This window comes from Malaclemys terrapin, chromosome 8 (genome assembly GCF_027887155.1).
Source record: "Malaclemys terrapin pileata isolate rMalTer1 chromosome 8, rMalTer1.hap1, whole genome shotgun sequence".
Lineage (NCBI taxonomy): Eukaryota > Metazoa > Chordata > Testudines > Emydidae > Malaclemys > Malaclemys terrapin.
The window spans coordinates 106,460,032-106,477,291 of NC_071512.1; the positions used below are offsets into that span (position 1 = coordinate 106,460,032).

The 17,260-nt window shown below is 40.2% G+C and overlaps 1 protein-coding gene across 4 annotated transcripts in view; it reads right to left on the reverse strand.

The window, feature by feature from the left end:
- MAST2 (microtubule associated serine/threonine kinase 2) overlaps positions 1–17,260 on the reverse strand; it is a 344,273-nt gene that overhangs the window by 230,629 nt on the left and 96,384 nt on the right. Inside the window, exon 1 of one of the 4 annotated variants that reach the window (XM_054036562.1) lies at positions 1,573–2,345. The exons of the other annotated variants lie outside the window; for them this stretch is intronic. Within the exon in view, the coding sequence (XP_053892537.1) occupies positions 1,573–1,611 (39 nt within the window). The 5' untranslated portion in view covers positions 1,612–2,345. Of the gene's footprint in view, positions 1–1,572; positions 2,346–17,260 lie in introns of those variants that run through there. 4 annotated transcript variants of the gene reach the window in all.

Sequence of the window (17,260 nt, forward strand, 5' to 3'; positions counted from 1 at the left end):
GTATTCTCAGATATGTTAAAATAATAGTACAATACCAACTAATGAAAAAAACATGATCTGTTATTCTGAGCAGCCTTTTAAAAGTAACTCAACAGACATATTACAGAAAATAACTGGTTTGAGAAAGCTCTAAACAATCAGAATACAAGAATCAAATATTGTTGATGAATTTGCTGTCAGGAACAGGTTTGCAATTGCAAGTTCACATGCATTCTTGTTGACTACCAGGTTTCAACTGATTGTAAGTTATTGAAAATGAGTTACAAATTTATTATAAACCAAGCTCTCTTAATCTTAGGGCTATATTTTGTTAAACTATGGTCTGCCATAAATGAAATACATCATCATTTGGAGAAGGCATATACAAACCAATACAGTAATTTCAAAGAATCCCCACACACTAGAACTAGAATACTTCATCTCAAACCAGCCAAGAATTTTAGAAATCTTGGAAAATGTTGGCATACAAAGAAAATAAAACATACATTTACTAAAAAGACAACACACAGTGAAAGATGACTAATGTAATAAAAATACATTAATTTATTTGAAACAAAGTCAGTGAGATAGCTAGACATCTATATATGTAAACTTTGTTATTTAAAATAATTTACTATACAGCTAAAAAGTTATGCCCACTATTTTCCCTCTATTTTGTTTAACAAGTCACCAACAATAGCTTCCCTAAATAAATATTTGTTCCTAACTCAAAAGGTGTATCACAGTGTAACATTTCTAAGAATTGCAATACAAAAAAAGAGCGATAATATACAGGCAGAAAAGAAACCCTTTCATATCCACATTACACAACGTGCCTGGGGCTCAGTGATTTCCAATTGGTTTAGTTTGTGAAAACCAGTTCATCTTTTATTAACGTGGACAAATCTACTAAACTACATTATAGTGTCTGCTGTAATGCTGTAGAAGTTTCTCTAAATTATACTTGATCAGACTGTTAAATATGTAAGTGCAACGTATTTCATAATGTTAGGTAGAAAAAACAGGATCGCTCGCTAATGTGCAAATGGCAGTGATTGAAAGTATCACAGCCATCGCTCCTCTAATCTTTCCCCAAAAACATGATTTACACTGTAGATTTGTACTCTGCAAGTAGATTATTCAACATTTAAAGTAATAAATAAGCACCCCTTTTTTAAAAATCACATTAAAATGAGAATTTTAATCTCTAAATAAGAGAAAATTGAAATGATTGATTTAAAGCAAGCCAAGAAAAGTCACATTACAGCTTTTACAAATATTTACTAATATCTGCCAGTGTACATTACGAAATAAATAATTTAGACATTGGCTTTTGTTGCATGCAAAACACATTTGAATCAACGGTATTAATAAAACTAATTGCTTTTATTTAAATACTATAATTAATATAAACTAGAAATCCTATTCTATCACCAAGTCCCATTTGTAATCAGTGTACATAACTGATGAAAACTGTTGTAATTCTAGCTTCAATTTTATATTTCCACTCAAACAGATAGAACTGTTTCACTAGATTGTTGTCATTTTTAGAGAAGACAGCAAGAGAAAATTAATGAGATTTATGTTGCTTACCTGTAACCCCCTCCTTCGCAGAATACTTGAATCATCCATATTTTGAACACTCAGAAATTCCCAGGGCTACAAATTACTTCTGACTCTCACTTGCTTCTGGCTAGTGATACTCTGTCACAAACTGGCAAAGAAGCCCATTATTTTCAATGTTTTTCTCCCAATCTCTAAAAATAAGTCATGGTCTTTAATTTGCCTCTGTCATGAAGAACTGCAGCCAGTGTCTCTGATCAGTTGTTCATACTTCTGTCTGCCTCCTTTCTGGCACTGTCAAATCACATTTAAAAAGCTGCAAAGATTAGAAAAATCTGTTTCAAGTTTGAATGTGTTTTTGCCACACACACATTTGTGTACAGGTAAAAATAAGTAATAATCCACGTCCTAACAAAATGCCCAAAAAAGAAAGAAATTAATTCAGATTTTTTTCCCCAGGTCTTGGCTCAACTTCAATTTACTTGATCTGTTAAAAAGGCTGAGTAAACTACAACAGCTTGCCTTCATGTAGTGTTTACAATAAGCTCACCAAATCCAGGTCACATTTCCTTTTCAAAAGCACACTGTCCTACTTCACTAAAATTCACTATTCTTCACAAATTGATAATAAAGACTAGGGAATTTATTTTGCCAAACACGCAAAATTCCTTTATTCCTTTGGACAGACAAAGCAAATGTCAGAGTCTTCAGACACTGTAGCACATTCTTTTGTTTCTGCTATCTATGAAGTATGCTGGTCTCTTTCTCCTCAAATGCGGCAGGCACGATGCTTTCTTTCTTTAGTGTCTTAGTTCAATGCTGAGATCTCACTACTCTTTTATGCACTGAAGGGCCTGGAACACGTGTTGTGAGTTCTGAACATGTAAAAATTCATTCATTCATCTATTCATCATTGACAGAGCTGTCATAAGAAGCCCTTCCCTTTTCGTCATCCATGTATAAGTGGCAGGTTAGAAAGAAGGCACAGTTCAACTGAGGCTTTTTCAGTCTGTTTTGTACTCTTTTTTCCACAGTCACTTTCAAGCATATAAATTCAGCGAGGCCAAAAATGCTTCTATCCTTCCATGTACAATATTAAAATCACATTTTAAAAGCAAGGCATTAGAGTGTATTCAAGAATAAACAGTGAAAATGAGCTTACTTACTGTAAACATCACTTCAATAAAAAGTCAAAATCTAAAAGATACTGGGTTGAATATATCAAAATAAATGAACCTCTTAAAGAACCCTTGTCCTATATGTTTGCCTTTTTTAAAAATTAACTAACCAAATATATAGAAAATATTAGATAGAAGCAATTAAAAACAGTCCATGAATTTTTAGCAGGAGATGAAGGCAACAGATTCTGCGTCCTGATCAAAGCACAGTGAAGAACCTAGTTATAACTTTCTAATATAAATATTGCAAACAAAAACCAGCAACTTCCCCCTCTCTGAAGGATTCCACTAGTTATTTAAAAGAAAATTTCAGATTTCATAAACAGCTGTGTGTATGAGTAGCTTTTAATCACATTGCTACACCTCCTGAAGTGTGCAAATGCAGCAATAGTGATTGTAAACTGCCTCTCACAGCTAGATGAAAAGCTCCTGTTCCCACAATTATGACAGCTGCAACCCAGAAAAGTCTTAATAAAAGCACCCAGGTTGATGGTGCTTAAAAGAATGGATATTTACATGGAAATCGTTAGCTAATCTTCATGCTAAGTGACTGAGTTGCATGAGCTAACCACATAATTGTAAAGTGAACTGAGAGCAGATACAACTCAGTTTCATTCACCAGGGTTCTTCTGATCCTTTGCAGAGACAGTGTGGTCTTTATTGTGAGGAGCTAATAAACCCTCATCTCACCGACACCTCCTTCCATCTGCCGTTTTAAACAACTGAATTCTGAATTAGGTCTGCAGAGTCTTTGTGAGCTACCCGACAGGGCAACGAACCACACACAGGCTGAGCAGGCAGCTCATTTGCATAGAGTATACTGTACAATGTAAAAGCAGTGCACTAGTAAAAACAACTCGGCCATCTGATTTTAAAGGAACAGTATCCTCTTCTTCAGATATATATATATGAATAATGTTAAAGTACAGAAAAGGATAGGGAGATTTCTCAATTTTAAATTGAGTAGACACTAGAAGGAACAGTAAAATATGAACATAGACAGAGCCCTAGAGTTAAAATAAAAGTCACGTTTCATCCTAAATTCTACACGTAATAACACTTATTTATGATGGATTTCAGATACGATAAAATGCACTTGCGTTCATCAACACACAAAAGTTTGTTGGAAAAATATTTCAAAATCTTTGTGGCCTCACCTATTAAAAAATTAGTGTCAAGCAAATTCAATTTCTACTGAAAAGCAGAATCTCATTATCTTAAAATATTGTAGTATTTCCTGAGAACTTTACAATTATCTACAGCTTATTCCAAATGTCAGGAACATAGGAACAGACACCCTAGATCAGACCAGTGGTCAAGCTAGTCCACTATCCTGTCTGATAACGACCAGTACTTTGTGGAAAGGTACAAGAAACCTCATATGGACATTTATGCAATATATAGTTTGTATGGGAAGTTTCTTTCTAATCTAGTCAGCTGGTGGTTAATTTATGCCTCTGAGCATAAGGGTTTACAATTCCATTTTGTTTTTATTTGTATAGTACCTGTTGTATCTATGGATGTTCTCATGAGCTATATAAACATCTAATCCTTTTTGAATGCTAGTACGATCTTGACCTCAATGATATTCTGTGGCAATAAGTTCTACAGATCAATTATGTGTTGTGAAAAAAAAGTATTACTTTATCAGTTTTGTGTGTGTTGATCTTCGATTTCATTGACTGTCCCCTGGTTCTTGCATTATGACAAAGGTAAATAGGAGTGTCTGATCTACCTTCTTCATCTCGTTCATTTTTGCATATTTCTATATCATGCCCCCATTTAGTTGCCTCCTCTCAAAAACTTAAACAGGTCCAATATTTTCAATCTATCTTCATACTGAAGTCTTTCCCCGCCTCTAATCGGTTTCATTGATCATGTCCAGACACCTTCTCTTTCTGATATAACTTTAATGAGACTGGGTGGCCAAAACTGAACACCATATTCTGGGTAAGATCAGACCACTGATTTGTGTAGTAGCATTCTAATTCTTGCAACATCACTTTGTATCACTCTTTATTCATCCTAATATATTTTTGTGTTGACTTAAGTGACCAATCACTTAACAGAGGTTTTCACTGAGCTGTGCACACTAATACCCAGAGCTTTATCATAACTAGACAGTTAATTTAGAACTCTGCAACATGGATTAGGCTATGTCTACAACTTGAGGTAGGTTAGGACACCCTGTTCATGTACACATACTTGCGCTAAGCTCTCTTTGAGCTGGAAAGAGTATAAAGAGCAGTGTTGCCACAGCACCACAGGTAGCAGCAGCAGAGGTACACCTGAGCCATGACAAGTACAAACCTGCCTGAAACACTGGGTACATACTCAGCACAACCCAGCCATGCCGCAGCAGCATCGCTACACTACTATTTATACTTGCACTAGCTCTCATTGAGCTACCGCAAGTATGTATACACTAGTAAGGGAATCACACCCCTAGCTCCTAGTGTAGACATAGCCTTACTTCAAATTATTTCTTCTAATGTGCACCACATAACACTTGTCAATGGTGAACTTTGTCTGCCACTGTGCTGCCCAATCACCTAGATTTGTTAGGTCTCTCCCTGCAGTTCCTCAGACTTTTCTCTTCTTGACTAACCTAAGTAAGCCATCTTCAAAATTTCCAAATCATTAATAATTATATACAAAAAATGTGTTAAAATAACTTTATTAAGGCTGCAAAGTCAAGCACTCAAAAGTTGTTAAATGCCAGAATTAAGGTTACCTGTGATTTCCCTAGCATCATATAAACACGTTATGGCAGAGGCAGAGATTGAATCCAAATCTCCAGGGTATCTTTCAACTGCCTTCCTAACTTAAGTGTTTCATTCTAAAACTTTTATAATGTTCTTTTTATTCGGGGAGACAAAGGGGAGAGAAATTTCGTATGTTTTTAAAATAGAAAACTAAAAAAAAACCCTACAAACTCCATCAAGTCACATCATGGAGAGTTTGAGAGGGGGAGATGGAGAGCCCCCTGCTAAAGGTGAGTTAGTTTGTTTGGCTGTTTGTGTTTTTCTCTCTCTCTCTGGTTATTTAAAATTACAGGGTCAGTTGGGATTGTGTGTTTGGGGACTGTTTGAAACTTTGTTTCCTGGATCATCCTTGATCATCTTTGATCAGCCTCAGGCAGCCTTATGATCATCCTCTCCTTGTGTGATTAACTAGAGGTAGGGCTTACTTACGAGAGAAGGCCTTAAAAACTAGAGGCTAAGCGACCAAGGGGAGCTAGCAACCAGGGGACCACAAACAGGGGTATTTGAGGGGGAGTTTATAAGAGGCAGTCATAATATAATCACTATGGTTACAAAGGGCCCCATCACCAGTGCCAACACTGCTCCTGTCTCCTCCACCTGCCCCTGTATCCTGGAAACATAGGATAGTAGTGGTTGGTGACTCTCTTCTAAGGAGGACACAGCCCTGAGCAATGTAGCTAGCCTAGGTCAGTCTTATTTTTAAATATAGACCAGGTCTCCCCCAGCCTGGAATAAAATGCTGCTCCCTCCTCTTAGCCTTCACTAATAGCTCAGTCTACCTGCAGTCCCCAACTTCATTAGCTGGAGTGCTGTCAGTGAAATATGAGAAGTAATTCTTCCACTCTACTCAGCACTAATAAGGCCTCATCTGGGCACCGCAATTCAGGAAAGATGTGGACAAATTGGAGAAAGTCCAGAAGACAGCAACAAAAATGATTAACGGTCTAAAAACATGACCTGCGAAGAAAGATTGGGTTTGTTTAGTCTAGAAAAGAGAAGATTGAAGACATGATAACAATCTTCAAGTATGTGAAAGGTTGTTACAAAAGGGCAAGTGACAAACTTTTCACTGAGCACAGGACAAGAAGTAATGGGCTTAAATTGCAGCAAGGGAGATATAGGTTAGATATTAGGAAAACTTTCTAATTGTAAGGGTGTGACATTGCACTCTATATGATTTTATTAAAGTATCCTGATGAGTGTGAACATAATGTAACTAAAATATGCTTCATGCAAAAGGTCTCTTGTAAGGGATCATTACAAAGCTTATAATCTACTGAGTGTGGTCATCCTATTTGTATAAATGTATCACTCTTGTATCAGAAACTAGAAATATGAAATATAACTCTGAGGGCCTATTATAATTATGCAAAGTGTGGGCCATTAATGGTGGTTTGGAATCTTGATGGCTCCCATTAACCAGGACAATTGACTGTAGATGGCTCTGTTTTACTTGTAAGTCTTCCTGTATACCTGTGTGCTGGCAAGTGGGTAATGAAGTCTAGCAGTGACATGTGATCATGTCACCTGAACTGGAATCCATGTTTAACCTAGTGCTTTGCCATTGAGAAGGAGGAGGTGGGAACCCAGAGAGGGACAAAGGATTCCTGCCTTATGCAAAAGATATAGAACATTAAATGTACAAAGCAAGTTCATACTGTGGGATTTCTATTGCTGTTTTTGCTCTTAAATATTAATGTCTAGCTTAGTACGATCAGTGGCACGCTTCTAGGGATACAGAAAACACCTAGGAGTGAGGAGAAGGGAGTTAGTAAGTTTAATAAGCTAGTATCTTCAACTCTGGGTGTCTTGTCAGCATAACCAATTTCAATTGTCGTGATCACCTTAAAAACCTCAACTGAAATGAATTACAACAGAAATGCATTTGCACAGCCAATTCATTCACCTACTGAAGGGGTTCTTGGACTGTGGTGCTTAAGGCTCACCCCTGCACAGCTGTTGCTCAGTATGACTACGAAGTCAATGAACGTAACCACTGGCTTTCTATGATTATTGCTATCATAGTAGCACCCTGGGGTCACAGTCAGGGAACAAAATCCTATTCTGTTAGATGCTGTACTAACACATAACATAAAGATGGTCCCTGTCAGAAGAGCTTACACTCCAAGTATGAGACACTCCATGTGAAATAGGCCCCCACAACTGCATCCATTTTGTGTGCCTCTTTAGAAGGGAAAAGGGAGAGGTAGTGTCAAGGCTCAATTCTATTCTGTATCTTTTTCAATGATTTGAAAGAAAAAAAAACACCAAAATCATTGCCGGTAAAGTTTATATGTTAATAGATCTTAAGACCAGAAAAGACCATTAAACCATCTAGTCTGCCTTTTTTACATCACAATTCCTTAAATTTCACCTACTGGACTTCTGTATTGAACCCAATAACTAGTGTTTGGCTAAAGCAAATCTTCCAGAAAGATAACCAGCCTTGATATGAAGACATCCAGAAACGGAGAATACACCCACTTTGCTTGGCAGTTTGTTCTAACAGTTAATCACCATTGGTCATGATTACAAGGCGAAATGCACCTTAGACCCTTTGCAGTCCCTCTTGCGAGCACCATTCAGGCAACTGGCATCATCACTTCGTTCATCCCTTTTAACTCCACCGAACTCAGACTGGATCTCAGGGTTGCAACCCCCATCTTGCAACAGTGTTAACACAACAGGCCCAATTGTATTTGGCAACTCCAAAAAACTCCCCTCTGGGAGCCTGACTAGTAGCTGATTGCAATGACTCAAAAGAACTTCTTTCAAACAAATGAAATGTTTCTTCATCCAAAGGTACATAGCAATCAGAAAAAATGATTAAAACAGCAAGAGGCCACTGCATATGCCTAGGACTGACCTAAAGCTCATCATTCCCTCAAAGCCTGGGCAAGTGTAGCTGCCCCAAAGCCGACATGCAGGGTCTACATCTGTCCATCTGCCTTCTGACAGACTGAATCCTCATCCCTCACTAGAGAGAGGGAGAGTTTAACAGTTAAGTGTCCTTTTGATCTCTGGCCCTCAGGCTTGGCATACCAACTACATAACCTGTGCTGAACCTGGAAGTCACCTTTTCCCAAGTAATGTCCCAAAAACTGTTCTAAGTCCCTTGAAGTTCTTTATCCAGAGGTGTCTTATCTCAGGCCACTATTTCATTTCCTACTTGCTCCACTTAATAGCCTCTTTTGATGCAAGTGCCTGTAGTCAGACAGGCACACATAATATTCATCAAAAATAATGTAGATATCTCCCACATTCACCACACCGTCACTATTAAAAAAAAATGTGCATAATTCTTAATTGAACTTATCTGGCTTCAGTTTCCGGTCAGATGGCTTCCTCAAATAGAGAGCCCTTTAGTACCCAGTATGTTTTCCCATGAAGATACTTATACACTAATCAAGTTACCTCTCGATCTTCTTTTTGACAAACAAAGCAGACTGAGCTCCTTAAACATCTCATTGTAAGTCATTTTCGCCAGTCCTTGATTCATTTTTGTGGGTCTTTTCTGCATCTTGTTCAATTTTTCAACGTGCATTTTAAACCATGGACACTAGAACGATATGCACCATTTTAGTATAACTCTCATCAGTGCTGGATACATGCAGAGGTCAAGTCACCTTGTCTCTCCTAATCACTACTCCCGTTTGTCAATCCAAGGGTTGCATAAGCTCTTTTTGCCTCAGCATCACACTGGGAGCTCACACAGAGTTGCTTGTCCACTAGGATACCAAAATCCTTTACAATCATTGCTTTCCAGAATACAGTCCCCCTCATTCTTTAGGTATTGACTGCATTCCTTGTTCCTAGATAAACAATCTTGCATTTAGCTCTATTAAAATGTATTTTGTTTGGCTGGCCCAGCTTACCGAACAATCCAAATTGCTCTGTAGGTCTGCTGTCTTCCTCATTGTTTACCACTCGCCCAATCTTTGTGTCATACAGAAATTCTATCAGCAGTGATTTCATATTTACTTCCAGATCACTGATAAAAAATGTTGAATAATGTCAGACCTAGTACTGATTCCTACAGAACCCCACTAGAAACACTCATATTTGGATGAGTCCCCATTGACAACTACTTTTTAAGATGTTTCAGTTAGCCAGTTCTTATGCTATTTAGCATGTTCTTTACTGATATTGTACAGTGCTAATTTTTTTTTTTTTTATCAGAATGCCATGCTGGGCTCACCTATCCCTTACACAATATAGAGAACCAGAGGTCATGTCACTGTTGCCTAAGATTATGAGGAGCATAATCTGAATTATCAGAAAGGAGAATGGATTTGGAGAGTAAGGAGAGGGATGAGATTGGGGAATGAAAAGACAGGAGAAAAATTGCTGAGGCGTGAAAGAAGGAAGGAGAGAAATGAATGAATGAAAGAGGATGAAGGAAGAGGGCACAATATAAAAAAATGGAGGAAGAGTTACATTGTAAAAACAGAACTGAAAAAGTGGAATGTAAAAAGAAAAAGGAGGGAAGAAGAGTAAAAGCAGCAACACAGGCAAAGATAAACTAGATTTTTTTAAATGAACAGAAACCTGAAAGCCATAATTAAATTGCAACAAAGCAATTTAACCTCGAATTTTACCAAACGCTTGCTTGCCTGCAGGACTAACCCCACTAGCCAGAGGTCAATGTGAAAAATAAAAGGTGGATCTCCAATCAGTGAAGCCAAGGGAGCACAACATAGCGTACTACCCAGATCACTTTATGCCAGCACATGTTAAGGAGAGGAAGTTCAAGTTCCTGCTCAGGGCCTCCATCTTTCATATCAGCTATTGACTAGTACGTCCCTAATACATCTGAATCGCCACTCTATCGTCTGCCTGTTGACAGGGAGGAATTTTCTCTTTACCCAAACCAGATCCCTGACTCTCGCAATAGGACCTTCTGCCAAGGTTAGAGCCTCAGCTAATTTCCCTGCTGCCAAACTCTGTCCACTATTCTAACTCCCCTTCCAGCCTCTATTTTTAATTCCTCCTCCCCAGTGAATAGATTTGATGCTGATGCCTGCCTCTACTGCTGTTGCTGCTGCTTGTAGTTTCCCCCCAAAAAACAGCAGTAGAATAGTACAAATCTTACAGTTACTCTGCTGGCTGTAGGGATCTGAAGAGCAGCAGTGAAACCAATCTTGCCAGTTTCACTCTTGGGAAAGCCATGAGCCCAGGAAGCAGCACTAGAGCTGTCTGTCTAGAGTCTTCACATTTGGAACCTATCTTTGCAGTCTGTGCAATCTTGGCAAACAGATTTTTAAACAAAAAATATTCCTGCAGAAATTGATACCTTAGGACCCCCCCATTCATCGGGGACAACATCCTATTCACAGATAGAGAGGAAGCGACAGGATTTTGTTGGAAAATATACACAGAAAATTGAAAGATATTGATAGGAGGTCCCAACTTACCTCCTATATGTTACACAGCGTGCTGACTGCAAGACACAATGCAGATACTTTACATTGTACCAGACCTGTGTATATATTTCAGAAATCAGGCTCCTAACATTACAGGAAAGCTTAATTTTTCATTTCACTGTTTAGTTAAGAAAGAACTAAAATGTTTATGAAAAAGAAGAACGAATGATGAATTATTTAATAGGATCCCCTGAGTCTGTCACAGGACCCTGCCATACAATGTGATCTGTATCACTGCCTTCTAGAACAAAGCCAAATACGCTGCATAAAAGCAAGAACTTTACAGCCTAATACAGCATTTAAGATTATGTCACTGCTCATAGATCTGTTCATTCTATACAGCAATCTTAAAATTAATTTAGTGGTGTCTGCATTACTAAATTCACAGCTCTGTAGACCTAAACCCACTATTTAGGCTTGGGTAGAAGCAATCCTGGCCCACTTCCCACCAATCATCATCATCATTTAGTATTTTATACTGTGGTAGCATCAAAAGTCCGTTAGCAGGATTGGGACTCCATTGTACTAGGAACTGCACAAATACAATAGCTTCAATCTGATATAGTGGGCTCTGTCTCTAGTTCCACGTGCTCATTTAATATCCAGGGCCTATACAAGTTTTGGCTCATCTGCAGAGTTAGATTAAAAAAAGGTTTTATGTAGCTGCAGTCGTGTTCATTGTGGTGTTTTTTATTACATGAACACCTGTCCATTAAGCTAAGACCACCAACTCATTTCACATAGCCATGAAGGACTTTCTACTGCATGCCAATATTAGCAAAGAACTTAGAAAACAACTGTTTCCTAACTTAAATAATTTAGTGTTCTGCAATTCAAAATTATAATTTGCAAGGTCTTTGAACAGTATTTTCTTTTAATAACTTAAAACTGAAAGGAGTATAACATGTTAGGGTGTCGTAACCCTCATATATATATTGTATATCAACTTTTATTTAAATATTATACCTGTTAGCAAACATTTCCTTTTCAGAGAGCCTACCAGCTAACAATCCAGGTAACATTACCACCACTGATCTTATTTTCAGAAGCACTTTGTCATTAAATCTTGATGGTGGCTATGTAAGAACAAAGGGAGCTTAAAACTGTTCATTTCACTTTCACTTTCCAGCTATACTTTTTTTTAATTTTACTTGATTAATGTATACTTTGCTGGAGATTGAAACATGTGCCCTTTTGAAGTAAATTTGTACATCTGCCAGGACATCCAAACAAGGAAGGGGGGTGAAGTAACTTGCTTTGCTTAAAAAAAAAAAAAAGCTTGGCAGTGAACCTATGGAAACTTGCCTGACAGCTTGTCTGAATCTCTTCTGGATTTCCTGCCTCCCCTATTTACCAAGCTTCAGTCTGAGAAACCAGACCCCAGGGTGAAGCAGTACATTAACAATGAACCATGGTAGCAACGGCACTCCGGACCATAAAATCAAACTTAAGAGATTGCATTATTTTGCTGTGACCCAAAGAAAACATATGTTAAAAAAAACAAAAATCTTCAAAGCCAACGCACAATAACCAAGCTTTCACAATCAATTTTCTGTTACTCGTTAGTTCTGAGCAAGTTTCTCACCCCCAATCCACTTTTAAAGCAGATACATCCACTAATCTTCCATAGAAATGTAAATTGGGAATCGGGGAAGGGAGCAGAGGGGAGAGTTCATTCATTTAAAGAACAACCGTTTTTGTATTGCTGCACCATAGAAGGTACAGTCAAAAGAGACAAGCTTCCAGTCAGAAACAAGTTCCTTGGCTCAAAGCCCTCAAGAAAGCAAATGTCTTCAGAAAAGAATCTTCAATTAAAGTTTAATATTTACATAAGATGTTGAACTTCACTATGTAAACATTCCTCTTCTGATGTTAAACCAGCATTAAAACAGAATAGAAACTAGTTTCATCTCTGATGCTGTGTTCCAAATACCAGCTCACTTTTCAAATAAAAATCCTCTAATCAGCTCAAAGATGCCAATTTTAACAAATTATTTTCCCATATGCTTCAAGTTTAACATTGTGAAAAACATTTCCCACCTGGTAAATGTTCAGATGGTATTCCTAAAATTAGAATTCTGTTCTTCTAATTAGACCATAGCCATCACATTTTAGAGGCATTTAAACCTTTGATTGAAACCTCAGTTGTGAAGTTATGTAAACAGAACAGCAACACAAACAAAATTTAAGATCCAAATATCAATCTGTTTATTGTTTCCCTAGTGAAAGGGCTTCACTCCCTATAGTATATCAAACATAAAGCAAAGCCTTTAGTTTTAGGAATGCCACAACAAGGACATTGTGAATACATCTGAATAGTCCAGGAGCTATTTAGATTAGCCACTGGACCTAGTTCCACAAGAACCACAAAATATAGATGGAACTTGTATGTCAAACTGTACAGGCAAGCAAAAGAAACTGCGTATGCGGAACAGAAAATAAGCTTCTGACCTAGCCCCTCTATGTAGTTTCATCCCTCTCCAACCCATCCCAAACCTGTACTTCTTCCATTCCTGCTCCAGTGCCACTGAATGCCTCTGAAGAAAGTTGTGCCCACGTCAACTTCCTTCACTATAATTTTGTTCTCTCCTTTTTCAGTTCTGCCATATTCCTTGCTAAACAGCAGTATTCCTCCTGCCTCATTTGCTCCCACATTCTCAATCCAAGATGCTTATATTTGCTATCCTTTTCCCCCTTTCCTAAAATCCTCCCCCTTCCTACTTCTAAGACTTATGGGGGGGGGGGAGAAATCAGTAAGATCAGTAAGATCTTAGAAACGCACTCCACTCTTACATCCTCCTCCCCTTCCAACACCAATAATTCTTTCATCTTCTCTCCACCACTGACCCTTTTACTTGCACCTTCAACCTAATCCCAACCACTGACCTCTCTGACCCCACTCTCATCCCTACACCTGAACCTTTCATTTTCTTCTAACCAGGTCCTCTCAAAATAAAAGCATGTTCTGATCTCCATCTTCAAAAAGCCACTCTTGCTCTCTCCAGACTAACCACCCTCCCCTGCTTGAATCCCAGCCTCAGCCTCCTTTACCTCTTTACTGCTTTTGGCATTTTATCGTTCACTTCTTGAAAGCCTGTCCTCCCTTGCCTTTCATGCCTCGTCCTCTCCTGATTTTCCCTCTCTCTCTCTCTAATGGCTCTTCCCAGGTGTCCGAGTGGTTCTTTCTCTGCTCTCCCACAGGGAATCTCACAGTTCTGTTGATGGCCCACTCCTCTTCTCCCATTACAGTCTGTGTGTTCGCTTAGGTCACTTGACTTTAACCACCATCTTTACACCAATGACTTTCAGATCTACCGATCCACCTCCCTCCATCCAATCCTGCATCTCAGCCTCTCTCCGACACATCCTCCTGGGTGCCATGCAGTCCACTTAAGCTTAACATAGCCATAAATGAATTTCCCAAACCCTCACCCACTACCCCCATTCTCTGTCACAATTGATACCACTACCACATCTCTTCCCCATCACTTAGGCCTGCATATCAGGGGTAATCTTTGACTCCCCTTTTTCCCCCTTGCCTGGCACACCCAGGTAGTGTCCAAATCTTCCCACCTCTGAATACTTCTGAGATCACTTCTTTCCTTTCTGCCCAGCAGGGCCAGCTCCAGGCACCAGCGCAGCAAGCATGTGCTGGGGGCGGCCAACGGAAAGGGGCGGCACATCCGGCTCTTCAGGGGCAATTTGGCAGCGGGTCCCTCAGTCCCTCTCGGAGGGAAGGACCTGCCGCCGAATTGCCACCGAAGAATGAAGCGGTGGTGGTAGAGCTGCTGCCGAAGTGCCGCCGATCGTGGCTTTTTTTTTTTCAGCCCGCCCCCCTCCCCCCCCCCCCCCCCCCCGCCGCTTGGGGCGGCAAAAACCCTGGAGCCAGCCCTGCTGCCCAGACAGCCAAACTCTCATGCAGGCCCTCCTCTCCCATTCTGATTATTGCAGCCTCTTCCTGTCCAATCTTTGTAACACCCACCCAACAAAAACAGACAGGACTTTTCAAAAATTCTTGAAAACAGCAGGGCCTCACATTCCATGTCCCTCTGCTGTGCATGGTATTCTCTTCTCACTGATGACTGGTTTATGCAGAAATCTTTATACAGAAATCAATCACACACACACACACATCTCTCAATTTCCTTCTCTGTTGTCCTTACAAGAGAATACTCAGTGACATTTGAGAAAGTTCCTTAAGAGGCAGTTTCTACACTTTGGTTCTGGAAGAGAATTCTATTCTTTCCATCCTGTGTATTTAGATGGTTTCAAGGGAACAAGACAGCAACTTTTACTGGATGCTTCGGTTATGTATTATTGACCAACACAAAGAATGTCATCAGAAGGCTACCGAACATCAATTTGTCAAACTCCTGGTACTATTAGCAACATGTAACTTGTTTAAAGACCCTTGTCTGGAAGAGTACTGAATAACCATAGGACTAGTTCAGGGGTGGGCAAACTATGGCCCGAGGGCTGCATCCGGCCCTCCAGATGTTTTAATCCGGCCCTCAAGCTCCAGCCAGGGAGCGGGCTCGGGGGTTTGCCCCACTCCGTGTGGCTCCTGGAAGCAGCGGCATGTCCCCCCTCCAGGTCCTACATGTAGGGGCAGCCAGGAGGCTCCGCACACTGCCCCCGCCCCAAGCGTGGCCCCCGCAGTTCCCATTGGCCAGGAACCATGGCCAATGGGAGCTGCAGGGACAGCGCAGGGCCTCCGCGTAGGAGCCAAAGGGGGAACATGCCACTGCTTATGGGAGCTGCTTGAGGTAAGCGCCACCTGGAGCCTGCACCCCTGACCCCCTTCCATGTCCCAACCCTCTGCCCCAGCCCTAATCCCCCTCCCACCCTCTGAACCACTCGGTCCCAGCCCGGAGCACACTCCTGCATCCTCAGTCCCTCAGCCCCAGCCCCACCCCAGAGCCCACACCCCCAGCCAGAGCCCTCACTCCCTCCCGCACCCCAAACCCATTTCATGAGCATTCATGGCCCGCCATACAATTTCCATACCCAGATGTGGCCCTCGGGCCAAAAAGTTTGCCCACCCCCGGACTAGTTCCACATGTACTAACTAAACATGGAAGGTCTACCTTTCAGGCGTTCTCATGGAGAACAACACAAGACACTCATGCAGCAGACTATGAGCAAGCCAAAAGATAAAAAAGTTAATAAGTTCATAACCATGGTCTCCATGAAGGATGCAAAGCACACCCTTGCAATGTACCTCAGGCATGGTCTTAAAGAAGCCTCAGTCCTGAAGGAATCCAAGACAACAGGAGTCTCCATTGTTAAGATAAAAATCGGTCAACTGACCATAACAAACATCTGCAAACTTCCCTATCTTGAATAGCCGAAGACCACATTACCATCTCTCACCCTCACCCCAGCTGTGTATCTTGGTGACTTTAATAGCCACCATTTACAATGTGGCTATACCAGAAATGATGCAGCTGTTGAACAACTCACACATTGGGCTTTGTTCACAAATGTCCACCTTTTTTCAGCCCCAAACAACCAAGGACTTTTTGTTCAGCCAGATGGAACAGTGAACACAATCCAGACCTCTGCTTTCTGATGAAAAACCAAAGTGGTGGTTCCTCTATCAGATTAATTAACAACACTGGAAAACTTTCTTTGCAGCCACTATTCTGCACATCAGCTTTGGAGTGCCACTGATTTAACTGACATCAAAATCATGCTGGAATTTCCACAAAGCAAACTGGATTGCATGTACCACACAAGTTGAAGACAGAACACACCTGTGATGTTATTGACATAATCTGGGACCATACAGAACATGGTTTGCTGGTTATGATTATGCTGTCTATATGTGTGTATCAATTTTGTAGTTAAAGTTATGAATATTGGCTCTATACTGTCTGTATTTCAAACTTATGCTATGCTTCTGGGAGACATCCCAGACAAGTTGGTGTTAGCTCTGCCTAGCCTGCTTGATGGCACATTAAGGACCATCAGCTATACAATTGACCCATTGAGAGAAGGCAGATACGCCTTGCAACTCAACAAAGTATGCAGGGACTTGCCCATGTGACTCCAGACTCCATTTTGCTGTAATTTTCCACAGTAAGGACAAAGAGGTGTTCTTACACCTGGAAAAGGCTATAAAAGGCTGATGACTCATCTCCATCTTGTCTTCAATCCTGCTTCTGACCTCTGGAGGGACTCTGCTACAAACTGAAGCTCTGAACAAAGGACTGAGGACCCATCCCAGCTGGGGATGTATTCCAGAGACTTGATTTGAACCTGCAGTTTATTTCATCATTGCTACAAGCCTAAACCAAGAACTTTGCCATTACTGTACGTAATTGATTCCATTTAGCTAATTCTAGTTCTC